Below are 22,326 nucleotides of genomic sequence, written 5' to 3'. Positions count from 1 at the left end.
TGTTCTCAGAATCTAAATGTACCTACCAAGTGTGTGCGCGCATGAGCACGGAGGGCGGGGGAGAAGTGTTAGTCATTTAAAAATGTGGACAAAAACTTGTGAACCCTCCAGAGGAGAGGCAATGCATTCACCCCAGGAGAAGCCAGCAGGGCGCCCTGTCAGAGACAAGTAGAAAAATGGAACAAGGGGGTGTCCTCAGAGCGCCCACTCTAGACCTTAAGCTTCCTTTCCCTCCTTTCTCACCCCAGAGCAGAAGCAAAAGCAAAAGCAGGTTTTAATCTGAAGCAAAAATAAGCCTCAGGTCTAGAGGTTCACAGACCAAGGCTTACTGGAATGAATGTACTCATCATATTCTGATGGCAACCCAACTTTTTCCTGGGAAGAAGGCTCAGTGTGTGTGTGTGTGTGTGTGTGTGTGTGTGTGTGTGTGTGTCTGTGTGCGTGTGCGTGTCTGTGTGCGTGTGCGCGCGCGCGCATGTGTGTGAGGGGGCAAGAAGGGCTGCTTCAGCACCACTGAGGGGAAGCAGCTGATGTGAGGACAGGGAAGAAGAACCTGTGGGAAAGCTATCTGTATTTAGTGGGTGTACAGCCTGGGAGAGTGTGATCAGAACTGGGGTACGGGTGGAGGTGAGGATTCTTCCCCCATGAAACTTCCGTCTCACGCTCACCTCTGCCACCCCCATCCTCCCAGTTTCTATGGCCTCTCATGGGAGTTCTTCCCACTCCTCCTCAATGTCAGATGGATACAGACAGACAGAGAGGAGGAGAGGATCACAGGGCCACTTCAGCACACATGCAGCTTCTCATCACTGTGCATGGAAGGGCCTGGGGCTTGAACCTGGATCCCCGCGAATGGCAAAGTGTTTGAATTACCTGGTGAGTTATCTCCCAGGCCTTAAAATTTTTTTTTTTATAGATATAAAAATTGGCAGGGAAGAGAAAGAGAGAGAGAGGGAGAGATGGAGGTGAGGGGCTGAGTCTGACTTGCAGCACTACTTCACTGCTTGTGAATTTCCCCCTTGCAGGTGGAAACTGGGAGCTTGAACCAGGTCCTTGTGCATGGTAATATGTATTCTCCACTGGGTGGGCCCCTCAGGACTCACTCATTCTTTCTACCTTCCTTCCTTCAATTAATTTTTTATTGGGGGGGGGGTTAATGGTTTACAGTACAGTTGTTGACATATGGGATATATCCTAAGGAAACAAACACACCAAACCAAAGAGATCTATGTACATCTACGTTCATAACAGCAGTTTGTAATAGCCCAAACTTGGAAGCAACCCAGGTCCTGAACAACAGATGAGTGGCCGAGAAAGTTGTGGTCTGTATACACAACGGAGTACTACTCAGCTATAAAGAAGGATGGATTCACCTTCTTCACCTCATCTTGGATGGAGCTTGAAGGAATCATGTGAAGTGAGATAAACCAGAACGAGAAGGATCAAAGTGAGTTGAACTCATCTGTCAACAGAACTTAAGAATTACATTTAATTTTAATAAGAGTTACAGAAAGAAAGGAAGGAAGGAAGAAAGGAAGGAAGGAAGAAGGAAAACAGATGGATACCAGAGTACTGAGTACTGCTCAGCTTTGAATTATGTTAGTGCTGTGGATTGAACCTGGGATGATGAAGCCTCAGGCATAAAGTTGTTTGCATAACCATTATGCTACCTCCCCTGCCCCGACATTTTCTTTTAAAAAAAATGTGTCTGTGTGTGTGTGTGTTTCAATTTTTATGAGTGGGTGAGACCAGGATATCATTCAGCGCTGGCATTTTGCACTAGGGATTGAACCTGGGATTTCAGGCATGCAAGTCCTGTGCAGTACCATCCCGAGATAGCTTCTCGGCTCAGAGGACTTTCCTACTTTATTGCTCAAGCGCTTCAGGCTGACAGAGCCCGAGCAGAACTCAGAGACGTAGGCCTTGGTGCACTCAGGAAGAAAGCCTCCATGGTCAGCCCTGGGGAGGAGATCCCTCAACCCAAGGTACTCAGCCAGACGTGGAGCTGCTCCAAGAGCCATCTCGGACAGAAGGCTGGACCAGCCGGGCCGGGGGGAGTGCTCACCAGATGCTCTGTGACAGTCTCTCACTCCTCCAGGACTTTGCTTGGGGCTCTGGTGCCTCTTGGCCCCTCTTGTGCTGCCCTGGTTCCTCCGCTTGGCTGGGGCCTCTGGGCAGTGCCATCTGGCCCGACCCACCTCTAACTCCACCCCCGCGACTACCATCTCTGGCCTCCCATTCCTATCTGCTGCCTTGACTTCCCCTTTGTGGGGAGGCCCCCTTGTTTTCTGGCCTTAGAATAGTTCCCTCAAGAAGTCTACTCCCTGCCTTCCTGGTGGCACCGAGGTCCAGGGAGAGGGCTAGATGGCCCCTTTCTTTCTGTACTGTGGTCAGCTTTTCAGAGTGAAGAGCTCGCAACACAAGTTTCGCCTCCGGCAGCTGTTCTGTGGGCATGACAAGTAGCACTTTGTGCTCTGCAGCTCTGTCAGGGGGTGGCACTGGAGGAGACCGCAAGTAGGCAGAGCCGGGGTGCAGATTCAGGGGCGCCTGGGCCAAGGTGTGAGGGTCCCTGTTCAGTGGGCCACCGGCCTCTGGGCTTCCTTCTACTCAGCCAGATCCAGGAAGTGACCCATGCTGGAAATGTTACCTGCTCCCCTTCCCTGAGTCCAGAGGCCACCAGCACCCATCTCCCCAGGCAATGGTCATTCTTGTGTACCTCTCCAAACCAGTCTGGAGGCCAGGTCCAAAGACTGTGGGCTAGCGGATGCTCTTCAAGGTAAATGTCCATTGCCTGTGGCTATAAGGGGCTCATTCAGGGCCTGTGCAAAGGATGAGAATGGCTGGCCAGACAGGACATCAGCTGGGCTCTCACTGAGAAGACTGTGCTGACCACGAGCAGGAAGCCGGACCCCAGAGCCCTGCCTCGGTGGCACTTCAAATCATCAGGGAGTGATGGAAATGGAGGTATCAGTAACCATTCTTTTTTTAATTTTTAAAGATTATCTTTATTTATTTTATAGAGACACCCAGAAATCAGGAGGAAGGGGGAGATAGGGAGGGAAAGAGACAGAGAGATACTTGCACCCCTGCTTCAAGTGAAGCTTCCTCCCTGCATGGGGGGGAGCAGGGACTTGAACCTGGGTCCTTGCGCACTGTAACGTGAGTTCAACCAGGTATGCCACTACCCGGCTCCTTCAGTAACCCCTTCTAAAAGGAAGTGATTTCAAGAATTCTGTCCATTTCAACAGGCGTGATTTCAATTAGGAGACCTCATTAACTTCAGGGCTCCATACCTCGCACAGAACAGGCTCCTTGGTGGCGTGGCTGGCTCTGTCAGCTTTATGGGCACCGACAATACTTCGCACAGGCGTGGGAGATGTGACAGTGTCCTGTCTGCAGCTTCTGCAAAGGGCCTAATATCCCCCCACACACACGGTTTTCCTTTGGGGATTCAGTCCACCCACCCACCTGTCCATCACAAAACACGTTCAGAGGCTCAGACAGAGCTGAGCACTGCTAGCGCACACTGAGAAATACCAGCAAGCACCTCACCAAGCCTTGGCACAAGGCGGCTACAAGGATGGCATAAATCTGGAGTAGAGATATAATGAAGCGGGCCAGGTGGTAGCACACCCAGTTAAGCCCATGTATTACCGTACGCAAGGAGCCATGTTTGAGCCCCGCTCCCCCTCTGCAGGGGGACATGTCACCAGTGGGGAAACAGGTCTGCAGGTGGCTCTGTCTTGTTCTTTTTCTATCTCCACCCCCCCTCAAATTTCTATCTCATCAAGCATAATAGAAAGAGAGAGAGAGAGAGAATGAGATAAAGAAAGAAAGAGAGAAGGAAGGAAAGAAAAGGGGAGGGAGAGGAGAAAATGGCCACCAGCAACAGTGGTTTTGAATGCCGGCACTGAGCCCCAGAGATAACACTGGTGGCAAAAGACAAAAAAAGAAAAAGAAATATGTTGGGACCATGTGTGAGCCTGATAGAGCTTAGGGAGAACCTCCCCCATCTTTGGATGGAGGTCCGAGAAGATAACCTCTTGGTTAGTCTCTCTCAACCGAGGTGAGCATAAGGGGGGAAGCTCAGACTTGGTTCTTTCCTTCTTGACTCTCAGGCCCACAGATACCCCAGTACTTCCCTCCATTAACCACAGGCCACATGGCCGCAGATTCACTTATTCAAAGTCACCTTCTGATCACAGAAGAACACACCTTATCACACACTTCATCACACACCTCGGACCCCAGACAAGAGAAATTCCAACCTATATGGCCTTTTGATATTCATCTTCTCTCTGCCTCACCCTACGGGTTTAACCCCTATGCTTCTCTCAAATACCTTTGGATAATTAAGTTGCTTGTGTATTCCTGTCATACCAACCCCCTACCTTAGGGGCATGCCGACTGTTAAGAAACCTGTAATTTCTGTCATATTGCAACAATAATTACCTCCATTGCTTTTCTATTTAACTCATGTCCACTTTGCCAATAAACGGACTCTAGGATTCTGGGACTCTAAGGACTCAGATTCTAGATTCACGCTAAGAGTCCCCTGGTGTCTTTTACTTCGTGTCACCCCTGTCGTGAGCGAGAAAGAACCAGCCCGTTACCTTTCCCCTGGAGACCACCCTGCCGGAGAAGGAGAGAGATACCCCGAAAGAAATATAATGAACACACCATACCCTCTGTCCTCAAAGACAAGGCTATGTTGCCCAGCACTGCCCCCCCCAAGTCCCCTCCATTCTCACAGAAGGGGAGGGAGGAAGCCCCCTCTCAAATAGCACAGTGGCATATCTAGGTGGTGTGTCTCTTCCCCATTCATTGCTAAGTATGAGAGTGTATGTGCTTTCTAAACTTTTTATTGGACACAGTCAGAAACTGAGAGGGAAGGAGGTAATCGAGGGAAAGAAATACAGAGACACCTGCAGCCCTGCTTCACCACTAGCAAAGCTTCCCCTCTGCAGGTGGGGACCGGGAGGCTCTAACCTGGGTCCTTGCACATTGTGACATGTGCGCTCAACCAGGTGCACCACTACCTGGCTCCCGGTATGTGCTTTTTTACAAATATGTCACCACTTTTATAGCAAAGATAGTCTATCTATCATGTAATGCTCAGGGCCAAGGGGGTGACAGTCTCCTCATACCCTGGGCCATCCAGCCTGTCACTTGGTGTCTCTTTAATAGGCATTTTGACAAGCTGGAGCATGACTGGGGGCGGGGGGGACACCATCCTGGTAAAGACCATTCACAGGACAAGCAGCCGAGGTCACTGGAGAGACTGAGTCCACAGAAAAGGACATCCTGCCTCCTTTGGAAGCCTGAGGGGCTGTCATGTAGAACAGGGCCAGCTCTGCCCGGGTGACCCTAGAGCGCAAGGAGGACATAGCAGCCCGGGAAGACAGCTTCTGAGTACTTCACAGGGCAGAGTCCAGGGTGGGTGGCTCCTGCTGGGCCCCCAATGGGGGTGGATTTTTCCTTCCACTAGATTGAACTCTGAGATCTGCCCCTCCCTACTACCCCTCCCAGAAGGACAGTTCTGTGGGAATAAAAAACTAACTCTGAGCATGAATGATTCTAATTGTGGAAAAATATAGTCAGTGCTCAGGACTCAGTGAGTGGCTAGCAGGAAAAATGGTAAAAATGACAATAGTATCTCTAAGAAAAGGCTCAAATCATCACGAATCATGGAAGGGACCCTCAGTTCAGCTTCACATCTTTATCTAGCAGTGAAGTCACTCCATAGTAACCTTGGTAACCATGCCAGGCAGGTGCTGTCCCCCTCCTCAACTGTCCTGTGGGTTGACTTGTGGTCTGTTATGGACTGAATGGAGTCTCCCCATAATATTCCGGGGTGGACCATTACCCCCCAGTGACTGCTTAGACCTGGTCTTTCAGGAGGTAACTAAGATCATACAAGGTCATCATTGACCTGCTTTCATCTAAGAAGAGGGAGAGGGGCAGGGAAATGCCTCAACAGGTGGAGCTCAAGCCTGGCTTTGGGTCAGTCCCCAGCAGACACCATGTGGCAGCACCATGGACAGCACCAAGGCAAGTCCATGGATGGTAGGGGCAGTGCTAGGGTGTTTATCCCTCTCTCACCTCTTTCTCCATCTCTCTGCAACCCCTTTCTCTAAGCGTACAGAATGAAAACAGTTGGGTCAGGAAGGTGACTCAGGGATATTATACCTGCACGAGGCCCTCTGTTCCCTGGTGCTACAGTAACTAAAAGGACAAGCTGAGGAAGAGACTCCAGGGGCTGATGGAACTTTGGCGGTGGGAGTAATCCTACACTCACCTAACATACTATTAGTAACAAGTAAAACACTATTAAAAGGGGGGAGGCTTCACGAGCAGTGTTGTTATCTCATTCTCTCTCTCTCTTTGGAAAAAAGAAAAGAAATAAGAGTCCACCAGAAGTGCTAGAATCATGCAGACACGAAGTCCTAGTGACACCCCGGTGGCAAAAATAAATAATAAAAAAATAAAGAAAAGAAAGGAAAAGAAAGGAGAGTTACAGCAAAAAAAATCCAGCAATGACAACTGTTTCAGTACATAGCAGCCTCTGGGCCATTTCCCTTCCAAGTCATCTGCACAGACTGGGTGTCCCTAGCTCACCCTCCCTCTCACATGTCTAGAATAGTGAGTGGCGACCTCCACTAAACTGTTTCTTGTGAAGGCAGTTATGTGTCGGGCTGAGCTTCACTGACGGGAGACAGATGACCCGGGACTCATGGCTGAGTTGTACGCAGTATCTCTTTATTCATGCAGGACGCAGCGCAATCTATACCAAGCTAAGCTAAACTCTAAAAACTACAAACAATCTTGTCCTTATAAATATACTAGCCCAGGAGGGTGGGAACAGGATGCGACGCAGAGAGGGTGGAGAGAAAAGTGACTGGTGAAAATCAGGTGTGACAAGGAGAGGGGGCGGAGCAGGCGAGAATCCTATCACTGAACCACCAATGCCCTGGAGGGAGGGTGGTGCTTGTTAACAGCGGTTATGTAAATAGAATGCAGTGGTTATGTAAATAGAATAGTGTTAAGCAGGGGGGATTTAAACCAAATGAAACAGAAGGGGTTTTTAAAGCATACCAACAGTTATGTGGGGTGCTCTCTCCATTCTTGCTTCCTGTGAACCCTAGTCCCCTCCTGTCTGGGGACAGGCTGCTGGGGACAGGCTACAGGCATGTTGCCACGGTTTCCAGCTCATCTCCTCTGGAAACTCACTTTGACCTCAGCAAGACCGAGCCCGGGGGTCTGAACAGTCGAAGAACAACAGAAAACCTGGCTACCCGCTGCCAGGACAGAAAGAGAAGTCTGGGCCTGGATTTCTGCAGCCCAGAGGGCACCGGCTTCTCCAGGGGCAAATGCTCCACCATGCTTCCTACCTACCTGAAGACTTTGAGGATCTTCGACTTGCATGGCCAGAAGGGCCTCTGGGACTCCTGAGTGGCTTATTTCCTGAGACCACAGACCTTTTTGGCACCTTCGTAGTCTGGCGGGGTTACAGGCGGGGGGCTAATGAAGGCAGCTTGGGGATGGTTTGGAGGTGGACTTTGTGTTACCAGAAGATGAACTTGCAGGCACTTGGTGAGCCTGTCTCAAATGAGAATAGGCCCGAGAGGGGCTGGATGGTGGCACACTTGGTTGAGTATATACATTACCATGCACAAGGACCTGGGTTCAAGTCCCTGGATCCTACCTGCAGAGAATAAGCTTCATGGGTGGTGAAGCACTGCTGTAGTTTTCTCTCTCTCCCTCTCCCTCCATACTGTCCTATCAAATATAAGAAAAAGAAGAAGGAGGAGGAGGAGGAGAAGAGGAAGAAAAGAAGAGAATGAGGAAGAAGAGGAGGAGTCCCTGAGAACCACTGAGAGCAGATGTATGAGTATGTGTGTGTGTGTGTGTGCACATGTGTGCGTGCAGATGTGTGAGTATGGAGTGTGTGTGTGTGTGTGAGTATGGAGTGTGTGTGTGTGTGCGCACATGTGTGCGTGCAGATGTGTGAGTATGAAGTGTGTGTGTGCACATGTGTGCGTGCAGATGTGTGAGTATGGAGAGTGTGTGTGTGTGTGTGTGTGAGTATGGAGTGTGTGTGTGTGTGTGCACATGTGTGCGTGCAGATGTGTGAGTATGGAGTGTGTGTGTGTGTGCACATGTGTGCGTGCAGATGTGTAAGTATGGAGTGTGTGTGCACATGTGTGCGTGCAGATATGTGAGTATGTGTGTGTGTGCATGTGTGCATGCAGATATGTGAGTATGGAGTGAGTGTGTGTGCACATGTGTGCGTGCAGATGTGTGAGTATGGAGTGTGTGTGTGTGTGCATGTGTGCGTGCAGATGTGTGAGTATGGAGTGTGTGTGTGTGCATGTGTGCGTGCAGATGTGTGAGTATGGAGTGTGTGTGCACATGTGTGCGTGCAGATGTGTGAGTATGGAGTGAGTGTGTGTGTGTGTGCACATGTGTGCATGCAGATGTGTGAGTATGGAGTGAGTGTGTGTGTGTGCACATGTGTGCATGGAGATGTGTGAGTATGGAGTGAGTGTGTGTGTGTGTGCACATGTGTGCGTGCAGATGTGTGAATATGGAGTGTGTGTGTGCGCATGTGTGCGTGCAGATGTGTGACTATGGAGTGTGTGTGTGTGCGTATGTGTGCGTGCAGATGTGTGAGTATGGAGTGAGTGTGTGTGTGTGCACATGTGTGCGTGCAGATGTGTGAGTATGGAGTGTGTGTGTGTGCGCATGTGTGCGTGCAGATGTGTGAGTATGGAGTGTGTGTGTGCATGTGTGCGTGCATGTGTGCGTGCAGATGTGTGAGTATGGAGTGTGTGTGTGTGCATGTGTGCGTGCATATGTGTGAGTATGGAGTGTGTGTGTGTTTGTGTGTGTGTGCACATGTGTGCGTGTGCATGTCTGTCCGTCTGTCTGACTGCATGGCAGACAGATCTACTGAGAAATGTTATCCTGTACCCCTGACACTCATTGGCCCAAGCTCTGGCACTTGCCAAGCCATCTGCCTTCCGAGAACCCTCCTTCATTTTACTGCTGCCAAAGGCCCTGTTCACACTCACCTGTTTCTCTGCTCCCTGGAACTCTCTCTGCTGGACCCCTGAGCAGTAGTATACAGCCTCCTCCAGGAAGCCTCCTGTGTCTCCCTGTGCCTGGCCAATTTCTGGGACCCTGTGGGCAACCCCAGAGGGCCTCAAAGAGGGTCATCCCTGGACAGGAGGTGTCTCTTCCCTGGGTCTCTGGCTGCAGAGCTCTTACTGTTCCCTTAGCACCGGGCCTTGTCCTGTCCTGCCTATGGGGTGGGTTTCTAACCTCAAAGATGCCTGGAAGAGGCCTGGGGCTGGAGTTCAGGTGCTGTTCCCAGCTCCTGCACTCAGTGAAGAGGGGTGACCACTTGGTCCCTGGGTGGGCAGGTCACCCCTGCTGTTTTTACTTGCCCAGTTCATTCACCGTCAGACGATGTGTTAGCAGAGCCTCTGAGCCCTGCAGGAGGACCAGCCAATGACTGATACCCTTAGGGGGACACAGCCCATGCAGGGAGTCAGGGCGGGGGGAAGGAAGGTTGACTTTCAAATGCCATACACTGAGATGCTTATTTCTGGGAGGAGGGTGTGTGTGTGTGTGCGCAGGTTTATGGGTCTGGCCAAGAGGGTGTGTATGTGTGTGTGTGTGTGTGTGTGTGTGTGTGTGTATGTGTGTGTGTGTGTGTGTGTGTGTTTGTGCCAGGTTAGCATGGGAGTGCCTCTTCCTGGGTGTGTGCTCTCTGGGTTGGAGAGAACTCAACCAGAGCCAGCCTGGGCTGCTACTCACTCTGTGATATAGGAGAGAGAGTTTTGAACTCATGGCGGGGTGGTAATGCAATGTCTTTATTGATGAGAGAGACGACACTTTTATAGGATAGAACCGGAAGTGGCAAATCAGAAATGGAAATGGCTAGGAAAGGGGGTTGAGAAAGGCAAAAGTGGGCTGGGAAGGTAGAACTTCCTTAGCAACTGTTGCGGTGGTTTTAACTGGTGGGATTAATGTTACCCTGCAGGCAGGGCAGGTCTCGAAGAAGATAGATCAAAGGAATCTTTCAGGCAAAACAATGATTATGTAAATAGGCCTTAGTATCAGCAATGCAGAGTGGAGCAGGGGGAGCTGGCTTAATGCCCAACATCTCCCCCTTTATTTTTATCTAAAGGCCATAATATCAGGAATGTGGGGTGCTTTGTGAGGCAGGGAGTCTGATAGGATGAGGCACACCTTTGGGGCTACTACTGTCCCTCCTTGCTCAACCTCTCGGTAGAGAGAGAGACTGACAGGATACACACACTCCTCAGGTTCAAGCCCCGCCAAGCTCAACCACATTCTCACAATTTCCCAACGTGCATGTGTGTGTGTGCACATGCATGTACAGGTTTATGGGTCTGGCCCAAGATCTGGGTTGAGAGTTGTGTCAGTCAGTCCTAGGAGAGTGTTTTGGACAATGTTGCTTGGAGTCTGGATCGACCTGTCAACACCCATGTTCAGCCGGGAAGCAATTACAGAAGCCAGACCTTCCACCTTCTGCACCCCATAATGACCCTGGGTCCATGCTCTCAGAGGGATAAAGAACAGGAAAGCTATCAGGGGAGGGGATGGTATACGGAGTTTTGGTGGTGGGAATTGTGTGGAGTTATACCCTTCTTATCCTATAGTCTTGTCAATATCTCCATTTTATAAATAAATAAATAAATAAATAAAATAATGGGGGCCCCAGGGCCAGGCGTGATGTACCCAGTAGAGAACACACAAGGACCTGTGCTCAAGCCCCTGGTCCCCTGGCTTTATAAGAGGTGCAGCGGTGCTGCAGATGGCTCTCTTTTTCTCTCCCTCTCTATCTCCTGGTTTCCTCTCAATTTCTATCTCTATTTAAAAAAAAAGTAGGGGCCAGAAGTTGGTCTACCCAGTTAAGTGCACACAGTATTAAGTGCAAGGACCTGTGTAAGGATCCAGGTTCGAGCTCCCAGCTCCCCACAGGTCTACAGGCCTCTCTCTCTCTCTCTCTCCCCCTCCCTTTCTGTCTCCCTTTCCCTCTCAATTTCTCTCTGTCCTATCCAATAAAATGGAAAAAAAAAGTCTCTGGGAGTGGTAGACTCACTGTGCAGACACCAAGTCCCAGTGATAACCCTGGGGTCAATTTAAAAAATAAATAAAAATAATGGTGGTTCCACACTGGAGTGGGACTGGTGTGGCTCACATCAACAAAACACATTGTTGGTTAGAATATGAAGAAAGAGAAACAGCGACACTGCTGGAGCAGCCTCTTTGGACTAACAGTCTGGAGAGAGAGGCCTTTAACAAATGCAAAGGGAATTCCTAATATGCAGCAATACCAGCCCTGTGCATTTGTCCAAAGGACGTGAAGACACTAATTCCAGAGGATACAATGCGTCTCTCTGCTCGGAGGTGCACTACTGACAGTAGCCAAGGATGGAAGCAGCCTAAATGCCCATCCATGGATGAGTAGATGGAAAATTCTTAGCAGGGATACGTATCATAGTTAAAAAAAATATAGTGCTACAAATGTTAAACCTTTTGGGAACGGTTGTTTCTTATAATTAGTTATTTCATAGAGCTGTAAGTTTTCTAGAGAAATGATTAAAAAGTCACAGTGATCAGGGCAGGGTGGTGGCATACCTGGTTGAGCTCATACACTAAGTAATAGGAACTGGGGCCAGGTGGTGGGTGGTGCACCTGGTTGAGCACACGTTACAATATGTAAGCACATGTGTTCAAGCCGTCAGTTCCTCACCTGCAGGGGCAAAGCTTTTGGAAGTGGTGATGAAGCTGCAAGGGTCTGTCTCTGCCATCCTCTCCCCTCTTGATTTCTGTCTGTCTTTACCCAATAAATAAATAAAAATAATTAAAGATGAAAAAGAAAAGTTATGGGATGTACCTCAGTGAAAGAGTATTCTGCCATTAAAAAGGAGGATATTCTGTCCTCTGGGACAAGATGGATGGAACTGGAGGTGACTATGCTTATCTAAGTAAGGAGAGGAAGACAACTACTGGATGGTTTTGCTCATATGTAGCCAATAGAGAATTGAAACACATGAACTTGAAATAAAACCAACCAACCAACCAACTGTTGGATAGTATGCCAGCTCCCCCCCGGCTTAAACACCAGTATGTCTGTATGAGATTAATTTGATCCCATTCAAAGCTGCGGTCTATTTACATAAATCACTTTTACATTTACATAAAGCACCACCTTCCCTCCAGGGCATTGGTGGTTTAGTGGTAGAATTCTCACCTGCTCCGCCCCCTCTCCTTGTCACACCCTGATCCTCTCCTTGTCACACTCTGATCTTCCACCAGTCACTTTTCGCTCCACCCTCTCTATGTCACATCCTGTTTCCACCCTACTTGGAGAGTATAAAAACAGCTGCTCTTCTGATTAAAGACACTTGGAAATTGCTTTCCGGCTCCGAGAGTTCCAGAGTGTATCTCCTGCGAAGTTAGTGTGGCACGATTTCCTGATCCCTCTCCCACGCAGCAGCCTAGATCGGCTCCAGTTGAGTTCTCTCCAACCCAGAGAGCACTAGCTCGGGAAGAAGCACCCTCAGGCTATCCCGGCAACCAACCAACCAACCAACCAACCAACCAACCAACCAACCAACCAAACTGCAAACTGTCTTAAGACTTTGTGAGAACTATGGTGGGTAAGTGAGTGAGTGTGTGTGTGTGTGTGTGTGTGTGTGTGTGAGTGTGTGTGTGAGTGTCTGTGTGTGAATGTGAGTGTGTGTGTGAGTGTCTGTGTGTGTGAATGTGAGTGTGTGTGTGAATGTGAGTGTGTGTATGAATGTGTGTGTATGAGTGTGTGTGTGTGAGTGTGTGTGTGTGTGTGTGTGAATGTGAGTGTGTGTGAGTGTGTCAGAACTATGGCGGTGGGTCTGGTGTGGAACTATACCCCTGTAACCTTAAATCACTAGAAAAAGCTAAAAAATAGGATGAAGGTCTCTACTGAGGAGGTAGCACAATAGTACAGTACAAGAAATGCGCAGACGAAGCCCCATTTCCCACTCTCAGCTCCATAAAGGACAGAGCTTTCCCTCTCTCTCTCTCTCTCTCTCTCTCTCTCCCTAAGACAAAGAAAGAAATCGAAAGCATCTTGAGCCAAAGGTGCTCCTCTCAGTTCCGTCTTCTCCCGAATTCTCTGAAATCAAGGTATCAGCAATGTTACTGTAAGGTGACCATGCACCAGGCACTGTGGGTAGGTTCTCCGGGTGTTAGGAAACTGGAAAGCACATCCTGGAGCCAGCACCATCTCCACGTCACAGACAAGGGAACGGAGGCTTAGAGACAGCAGTGTTGAACACTAGTTCACCGGGTGAGAGCAGAGCTGGGGCTCTGGGCCGACTTTCAGGCTGCCCACCTGCACCCAGGCTCTACGTCTGCAGAGCTGCTCTGTCCTTTCTGTCTCATCTCCCCATGCCACCACCGTAGAGGGGGACCCTGCTGTGTCCTGGACACCCTGACTCCTGACTCCAAGCAGAATCCTAGGGTGTTAGGCCCCCCGCTTCGCCCCCCAAAGGCAGGTAGGCTCAGCGCTCCCAAGATGAATCCTTCCTTGGACTGGGGAGGGGGGTGTCTCAGTGACGGGATATTTGGGCATCGGTGGCAGATGCTGACATGTCACAACAGGCCAAGGGGAGTTGGGTGCTTTGCCATCGTGAGGTTAACATTAACACAGCCTCCCAACTCCCAAGACTCGGGGGAGGCAAACTGGGCTTCCACTCAGTCCTCTTACCCTGGACCCAAAGGTGAGTGTGCTGAGGAGGCCCCGGGCATGGAGGTGAGCAGCAGCAATGGCTGTAAGAGTCAAGCTGGCTGCTTCAGTCACAGGAGGAAACAGAGGCCGTTTCAGACCCTCTCTGCTCATCTGTGCTCAGGGAGGTGCTGAGGGAGGTGGCAGGTCTTTTGGAGGAGGTGTTTGGGCACAAGGGGCACTTTGAAATAGACGCACCTCCCTTCCCAGGGGCAGGGGGCAGGCGGTAAAGTCCCCCGCGGGCTCTTGTCCAGGGGCCCAGAGATCCAGCGCCACCTTGATTTCACCAGCCAGGGTTGGAGGTGGCTGGGGAGAAAGCCCAGAACCTTCCTTCACGTGTAGGCAGAGGACCACAGAGGAAGCAGGAGGCAGGATCCTGAGGCCCCATGTCCAGGGGCAGATGCTGTTCAGGGAGTGACTGGGGCCAAACCTTCACTTTGCAAAGTCCACTCTGATTGCACTGTGGGCTCGGAGCTGGAGGGGGCGCCCTGTGGACCTAGAAGTCACCCAGGTGGACCTGAGTGATGTTGAGAACAGAAGAGACGAAAGGACCCCAGGAGGCGGGAGAGAAGGAATTTCAGACTTAGAGTCTAGGGAGGGGCCAAGGACAAGCACCGGTTTTGCCTCTGAACTCCTGACCGGACTCATGATGACACAGGAAGAAAAGGTCAGGGAGAGACAGAGTGTCAGCTTGGGTGGTACCTGGTTCCTCTGGGCTGAGTGTCTGTGGCCAAGTGACTATTTTGTGATTCCCAGTTCCTTCCACAGACAGTGAAAGGGACCAGAGGATGAAAGCTTCCTTCAATGCGGTGGGGGACAGGCTCAAACCTGGGCTGTGTACACGGCAAACCAAACCACTAGGTGAGCTATTTCACTGAACCTGAATCTCCCTCTCCCTCTCTCTTTTAACCAGAGCACTGCTCAATTCTGGCTTATGGTGGTGCTGGGGATTGAACCTAGGACCTTTGGTGCTTCAGACACGAAAGGCTTTCTGCATCACCACTATGCTCTCCCCTCAAAGCTTTTCCAGAACCTTGAGGAGACCACTGAGACCACTAAGCCCCAGCATGTCAGTGGGGGGAGCTGGAGATGAGCTCTGTTCTGGGCTCCAGGGCTGGCTTGGGGGTGGGGAGGTCCTGAAACCCCTGCCAGGGGGTGACTTACCCCTCTTCCTTGGAGGGATGGGCACCTGGAAGTCTCTTTAAGTGGCCTGACCAGGGGGTGCCAGCCTTGTGAGCCAGCTTGGCCTTCATCCATTTCTGCACCCGGGAGGGGCCCATCCTTAGCATCTCTCTCTCTGCTGAACCCTCCAGACTACCCCTGGCACCGGGCCTGCTTGTTCAAGTCCACAGTCCATTCATTCCCCTCCACCCCGTCACCCCATTATAAAAACATTTAACATATTTTAAATTTGCTTTTATGTTATTGGATAGAAATTGAGAGAGGAGAAGGAGATAGAGAGAGTGAGACATCTACAGCATTGCTTCACTGCTCGTGAAGATTTTCCCACCCCAGAGGTGGGGACTGGAGGCTAGAACCTGGGTCTTTATGCACAGTAACGTGTAAACAGGTGAGCCATCACCACCTAGCCTCACTGCCATCCCATTTTAAGGACGAGGGCAGGGAAGACCAAAGAAGTTAGGAGACTTGGCCTAGTCACGCAGCTGTTCAGCTGCTTGGAAGTCTACCAGATTCTGTCTGGGTTGCTCTCAGAGACTGGGGCAGATTGAGGTTCTAGGACCAAGGCCCAGGGGCAAGGATGGGGAGGGTGGAGGCCCATAAGCACAGGAAGGGTGGAGCCAGGCACAGCCTGTTCCGGGGTTCTTGGAGACACACCCTCATGGCCCCTCCCCTGTGCCTAAACACTCCAGACTGAAGAGATGAACTTCTCTATTTCAGGTCCACTTGGACTTGGCTTTTGGGGCCCATCAGCACACGCCACCTGGCTACTCACTTCCCAAATGTGCAGGTGACGACACAATGACTTTTTGGCAGCTCACGCCTGGGCTGGGGCTTGGAAAGGTCCCTAAACACCCACTCGGCCACTGACAATCCTCTGTGGGTGGGGAAGAGAGAGAGAGAGAGAGAGAGACTGTGCCCCTCTGCTGTGACACAGAGCTCAGCTCACACGTGTGTCTGCTGCAGGGACATTTCCGTTTCCAGTTGTCAGGAAAGCTGAGGTTGGTCCCCCTCTCTGCCCACGGTGGGGCTGGGAGACAGCCGGCAGGCCAAACAACTCAGGTGTTTTAGAACAAGAAGCAGACGGAGCCAATTCTTTGTCCTCCCTTATCACTTTGCATACATGAAATCTATTTTAATTAGGTTTCAATTTACATTCTCTAAAGAAAAAAAAAGACCTCTCCCGATGGCTCCTCATGTCTTTTAGAAAAGATTTATGTTGTGCGTTGCTCAAGAAAAGTCTCTGTGTGCCGGCTGCATTTAAATAGCACGCATTAGAGGGGCTGAGGGGCAATTTCTCCGCCCTGCGCAAATCCAAACTGTTTCTACACACACACACACACACACCTTTTTTTTTCAACTAGTGAAGCTGAAACAGAAAAGGCCGCCTTCTCAAAATGTAGTCTCCACTTTAACTCTAGAACCGGCGATGGGCAGATAATGACGAGAGACAAACAGAAATGTGAAATTTGAAATCAGGACACCCGAGAAGTCTGAAAATACCAGTGGCCTGTCCAGCTTTTCTCCGAGGGGCTTTAATAGTAGCTACTCAGCTCTGCCAGAGGCCGGCTTGTCCGACAACAGCAGGGGAAGCCGGGGACTCTAATGAGCCAGATCTCAGGGAGGGCGGTGACGGCAGGGCTTATAACAGAACGCAGGGCAAGGTTTCCACCGGAGGGCAGGAGCGAAGGAGAGTTCATTCCCTTCCCAGCCCCTTTCTCCTGAGTGGAGTTCTGGGCCTTCCAGCCCCAGAGCCAGCTGTCTGTCACTTTCAAGTGTGAAATCAATCTGGCTTGGGAAGGTGTCATATTGGGGGTGGTGGTGGTGCACAATTAAAAGTAACCCAAATCCTCGCACCCACATGGTCCTGGATGTGTGTGTGGGTGGGGGCGGGGCGTGTGTGGGGTGTGGCTGGAATCTCACATGGCAGGTTTCAAAGATCCGAGTTTTCCGAAATCGAATTTCTTATTAAAAAAAAAAAAAAAAAGAAATGAAGTTGTTTGATATTTGATCTGACAGATAAATTATAGCTTTAGCAATGAAGGCTTTTAAGATTTTGAAATGAAAGGAGAAATTACTTAAAAAAAAAAAAAAAGAAGAAAGACAAAAAATTCCACTACCCAGGCCCATGCACACTTCATTGTCTGTGCAAGTACAGGGCTGCTTCTGGGGAAGCAGGCCTGGAGATGGGTGTGACAGACGGGTCACTGCTTGTCTCTGGCTGGAGGGACGGAGCTAACTGACCGGAAGACGGGGGCTGTATAGTCTCCCTGAGCCCACCTACCCCTGACTTTCCCCTTGCACTTTGAGCCCCACCCCCCAAAAAAAATACAAAGAGAAAACTCTCATCTCCCCTCCTGGTTGGCTAGTTTGTGACTCTGGACCCTGAAGTGCCTCCCTCCACCTCCCCCAGGGCTCCAGCCAGGGAGTGTAGGGTGGGTGGGTGGGGGCTGTCCCTACCACCCACATCTTCCTGATCTTTTGGTGAACTGGACCCCAGAATGGTGCTGAATAACTCCAGCTTCATGCATGCAGAGTAGCTGCCTTCATTTTGCATAGAGCACTTCTTTCTGCATGCATGCCAGGAAGCCCCCTAAGAGTGGAGGTCATGCCCCCACCTCCACCTGTGTGGTGGGAGAGGGAAGCCTGGCAGTGCTTGGGCTTTGCCATGGCCAAGGTGGGTGCGGTGTCAGAGTTGGCATTCCGCAAACCGGAAGTCATTTTTATTTTGTAAGGTAGAGAGAGCTTAGCCCAAACGATCCAACCCCTCCCACCTTCACAAAAATCCATTTAGTCTTTTTTTTTTTTTTTTTTTTTTTTTAAAGATCTTAAACAAAGCAAAAGTTTGCCAGAATTTAGGTGTGAGTTTTCTCTAATTTTGCCATTTAAAATTAGCGCTGATTTCTAACACAAAGGCAGTTGGGGTGCAATCAGACTGAGAATGCAACTCAGTGGAGAGCTAGGCAGGATTCTGGTGGGGGTGTTCCACTAGGCCTGGCCATGGCTCGAGAAGAGGGAGTCAGGGGTTTGAAAGAGCAGGCAGGAGTGAGAATGGAATCACCACTTGCTTCCCTCCCTCCCCTTCCAGAGATGCCATCTCAAGGGGTTCCGAGCAGGGAGCCTCCAAGGGAGCCCACACCTTCTAGAACCTTCTACCGTCATCCCTTTTCCAGGGAGTCTGGAAACCGCAGCAGGACAGACTCCCTTGAAGTGTCCCCGCCCACACCCCTTGCCCTCCATAAACTACAGTGGGGGTCCTCTGGAGGGACAGGTGAGTCTACGGCAAGTGACCACCCTCCCCAGTCTCAGCCTGTGGCCCCCAATTTCCCTACCCTGTCTGCATTCCCTTGAACAGACGGAAGCCAATTTGCTGATGTCTTTTGCCCTAGTTCTCAGACTTGGGGGAGGTTAGTTGCCTAGTCTTGCCCCCCCCCATCCATCCTGGAGCCCCCTGGAACTGGGGAGCCCCTGAATAAAGGAGGTCTTTCCTAGAGGCCCTTGGAACAACCCTCTCCCCCGCCTGTCCTTGAAAAACAATGAGTTTGGCTGATTCGGGTCTTGAGTGTGTCCCCCTAAGGCTCCAGAGGCCCCCCCCCCCCATTTGAGGTGCAGTGGAGAGAGGCAGGCAGTTTGTGTTGTTTCCTTGGTGCCTGGGACTAGACACGGGGCCTCTTACACGCAATGCAGACGCTCTACCCTCTGAGCTCTTCCCAGCCAGGAAGGGGCTCCTCTTTCCACCGAACCCACTAGAAGCAGGTGGTTCCTGCTCCTTCTGTGCTTGGCCTGGCCTTGGGGTCAGAGGTGTGAGTGGTCCTCGACTTGGACTGGAGGTGCAAGGACGCTATCTTTGCAGGCTCTGCCTTCCCCTCCCCTCCCTGCCAGCAGTCCCTGGCCCCCCACCCCGTCTCCCAGAGAACCCACTGCAGTCTCAGGGCTGGGGGAGGCCGGTGAAGGGGTGCACAGGGCACCCTGGGTTTCGGTCCCCCTTCGGGGAGGTGCAGACAGGCACACGGGGAAGAGCGGACAGAGGGACTTACCTTTAGGGTGCCCGGGGTCAGTGAACTCATACTTCCCCACGCCGATGGTTCTCAGCATCTGCAGCCCGGGGGCCGAGTCGGTGGCAGCCGGGGGCCCGTTGGTGGTGGGGGCCCCGCTGGGGAGAGCGGCAGACGGCTGGGCCGGCGGCGGTGGGGGCAGCAGAGGCCCGGCCATGTGGCCGTTGCCCACGGCGGCAGGTCCCGCACGGGCCACCTGGCCCACGCCGGGCAGGGTGGACACGGCCAGGGGCTGTGGGCTGGCGTACAGGGCCTGGGCGGGCATGTTGACCACCATGCTGCTCAATGGCTGGGAGGGCGGCTGCGGGAGCGAGTAGTGGCCTGGCATCAGCGGGAGCTGGGGTCCCACGTGGGGGGGCAGCGCGGGGGTGACCCCGATGACCGGGGCCTGGACATTCACGGCCGGGCTGAAGGTGGGAGGCTGGGCCACTCCATAGGAGTGTGCGATCAAGACGGGCTGGCTTCCGGCGGCCACTGTGGTCCCCCACGGCCCCGTACCTGCAAGGGAGATGAAGAGCTGTCACCCGCCACTCACACCTTCTCTGTCTCCATACCTGTGGGCCCGGGGGTTCACGTGGCAGCTGACAGATGAAGAGTCTGGGTACAGGAGAAGCGGGGCTCAGAGGAGACAGCACGTCTGCCTGGGAGAGGATGAGAGGCCACAGAGCAGGGCCAAGCACCCGGTGGTGCCCCTGGTTAAGCGCACATATTACCACGTGTGAGGACCTAGGTTCGAGGCCCTGCTCTCCACCTGCGGGGGTTGGCGGATGTTTCACAAGCAGTAAACAGGTCCTCCCTCTTCTCTCAATTTCTATCTGTCCTATCAAGTCAAAGAATATAAAAAAAAAAAGGCCATGAAGAAGTGGTGGATTCGCTGTGCAGGCAAAGAGTTCCAGCGGTAACTCTGGTAGTAATAAAAGACAAGAGACAGAGAGAGAAAGAGAGAGAGAGAGAGGAAGAATGGATGCCACAGAACACAGAGAAACAAGCAGGGACCAGAGAAAGGACCCAAGTTCAAACCTGGGCCTGGCCACAGACTAGCTAAGAGCCCCAGGAATGTGCTTGGAGCCTGTCTCCCCACATGTCTAATGGAGTTCATGTTGGGTGTCTCAAGGGGAAGCCAGCAGGGGCTTACCCACAGCCTGGCTGGGGGCAGAGGTGGGCTTTGTCCTTAGTACCCCTATGTGGTCAGCTGTGAGGGAAACAGGAAAAGTCCATTTTGACCCTGAAGGACATTTTGGATGAATAAGGAAGGGCATCCAGTCTGTCTCCTGAGACACCCCCCCCACACACACACACACGCTAGACCTCCCGGGGCCAGCTGAGCCATGTTGACTTTGAGGGGATCCAAGCAGAAGTGTGAGTGAAGCTGAAATATTCTGTGACAGGAAAGGCCAGTCAGGCCTGGACAACAGGACTTTGGCTCTAGATTTCTGTCACCTGTCACCTTAGCTTTCATGATGCCTCTGGACTGGGAGTGAAGACTGAGGGGGGGAAGATGGAGGATGAAGAATGGCGGCTGGGGTCAGCTCAGTCCCACCAGCCCCAAAGATTTCAGAGAAGGTGAGACCAGGACTTTCCTCACAGAAATAAGACTGGGAAGTTGGGTGGGAGCCAAGATGGTGGGCTGACTCTGTCCATCTGTGGGTACTATTACTGAGTACTTATCCACTTAATATGCTGGTCACTTAATATGCTGGTGGCCAGCCAGACTGGCATCCCCTCTAGCTGACTGACCAGAGGCATAAGTCTTCCCCGGGGCAGTGTCCTCCTCAAAGCCACAGGACAATACTTACACCTGCCTCAAATGGTTCTACAAGGCTCAAAGTGACACACAGAACAGGCAAACAGGCACAAGAAATGGGTCTGCTTTTGAGCACAAGAGAGGTTGGAGAAAATTAGAAGTCAGTGTGTGTAGCAGTGCTAGAAGATGCTTTTTTAAAAAGAATTCCTTTTAAATATTTATTTTATTTATTTATTCCCTTTTGTTGCCCTTGTTGTTTCATTGCTATAGTAATTGTTGTTATTGACGTTGCTGTTGTTGGACAGACAGAAATGGAGAGAGGAGGGGAAGACAGAGAGAGGGAGAGAAAGACAGACACTTGCAGACCTGCTTCACTGCCTGCGAAGCGACTCCCCTGGGGAGCCAGAGGCTCGAACTGGGATCCTTACGCTGGTCCTTGCGCTTTGTACTGCATGTGCTTAACCCGCTGTGGTACCGCCCGACTCTCGCTTTTTTTTTTTTTTATAATTTTTATTATTTACTTATTTTTGCCTCCGGGGTTATTGCTGGGGCTTGGTACCTGCACTAAATCCACTGCTCCTGGAGGCTATTTTTTTCCCTTTCTGTTGCACTTGTTGTCGTCCTTGTTGTTGTTGCCAGAAAAGACAGGGAACAATAGAGAGAGGAGGGGGAGAGAAAGACAAGACACCTGCAGACCTGCTTCACTACTTGTGAAGCAACCCCCCTGCAGGTGGCGAGCTGGGGACTTGAACCGGGATCCTTACACCAGTCCTTGTGCTTTGGGCCATGTGTGCTTAACTCGTTGTGCTACTGCCCGGCCCTAGAAGATTCTTGAATGGGTGGCAAAGAGGATGGTTGCCCAGACTGACGCAGAAGAAATGGATTGCTCCGTGTCAGTCAGGAGCTCAGTTCTCTTTGGGATTAGCCAGGAGGAAGCGCAGAGAAATGTGCCGAAATGTCTGATTCCAGTGGGCAAGAGCTCAGACAATCTCATGGTGAGAATACAGAGATGCCATGGAGGAGACTGATTTATGAGCTGGGGTGCTGTTCCGAGGATGCTGGAGGTCCAGAGAGGGCTGAACCCTGCTCAGCACACTTATCCAAGGTGGAAGTGAGGACAAGGGAGACATCAAGGCAAGCTTGCAGGTGACATGACACTGGGACATTGAGGCCCGGCCAATAGTGAGACCCTAAGAGACTCTAAGAGAAATGGATGAGGCGTTACCCTTGGGGCCCCACAGGCAGCAGCTTGAGGGAGCCTGTGAGGAGGTGATCAGGGCTCAGAGTGGCCCCCAGGACAATGTTGGGACCTTCCTGTCCTGTGATGGGGTGGCTGGCTGGAAGGGAGGGATGGGGGGCCCTCAATGATGAAAGTGTCTGGACTGATGAGGCGTGTGCTGACTAGACCCTAAGTGGGGTGCTTGTGTCAGCTCTGGAGGAAGCTGAGGGAGGGGTACGTCTCTAGAAGGGGGTTGCGACTGAAGACGCCAGGGTGTTTATCCTGCAAATGTGGGGACGAGCGGTAGGTGGGGATCTCCAGACAG

At 51.5% G+C, this 22,326-nt stretch overlaps 1 protein-coding gene across 2 annotated transcripts in view; it reads right to left on the bottom strand.

The window, feature by feature from the left end:
• KLHL29 (kelch like family member 29) overlaps nt 1-22,326 on the bottom strand; it is a 359,330-nt gene that overhangs the window by 45,724 nt on the left and 291,280 nt on the right. For both annotated transcript variants that reach the window (XM_060186640.1, XM_060186641.1), the window contains exon 5: nt 19,021-19,536. In XM_060186640.1, the coding sequence (XP_060042623.1) occupies nt 19,021-19,536 (516 nt within the window). The remainder of the gene's footprint in view (nt 1-19,020; nt 19,537-22,326) is intronic.

The sequence above is a fragment of the Erinaceus europaeus genome, chromosome 3, assembly GCF_950295315.1.
Source record: "Erinaceus europaeus chromosome 3, mEriEur2.1, whole genome shotgun sequence".
In the NCBI taxonomy this organism is placed as follows: domain Eukaryota; kingdom Metazoa; phylum Chordata; class Mammalia; order Eulipotyphla; family Erinaceidae; genus Erinaceus; species Erinaceus europaeus.
Note: the sequence above shows the minus strand (reverse complement) of the source record. Positions and strands in the feature narration are given on the sequence as shown.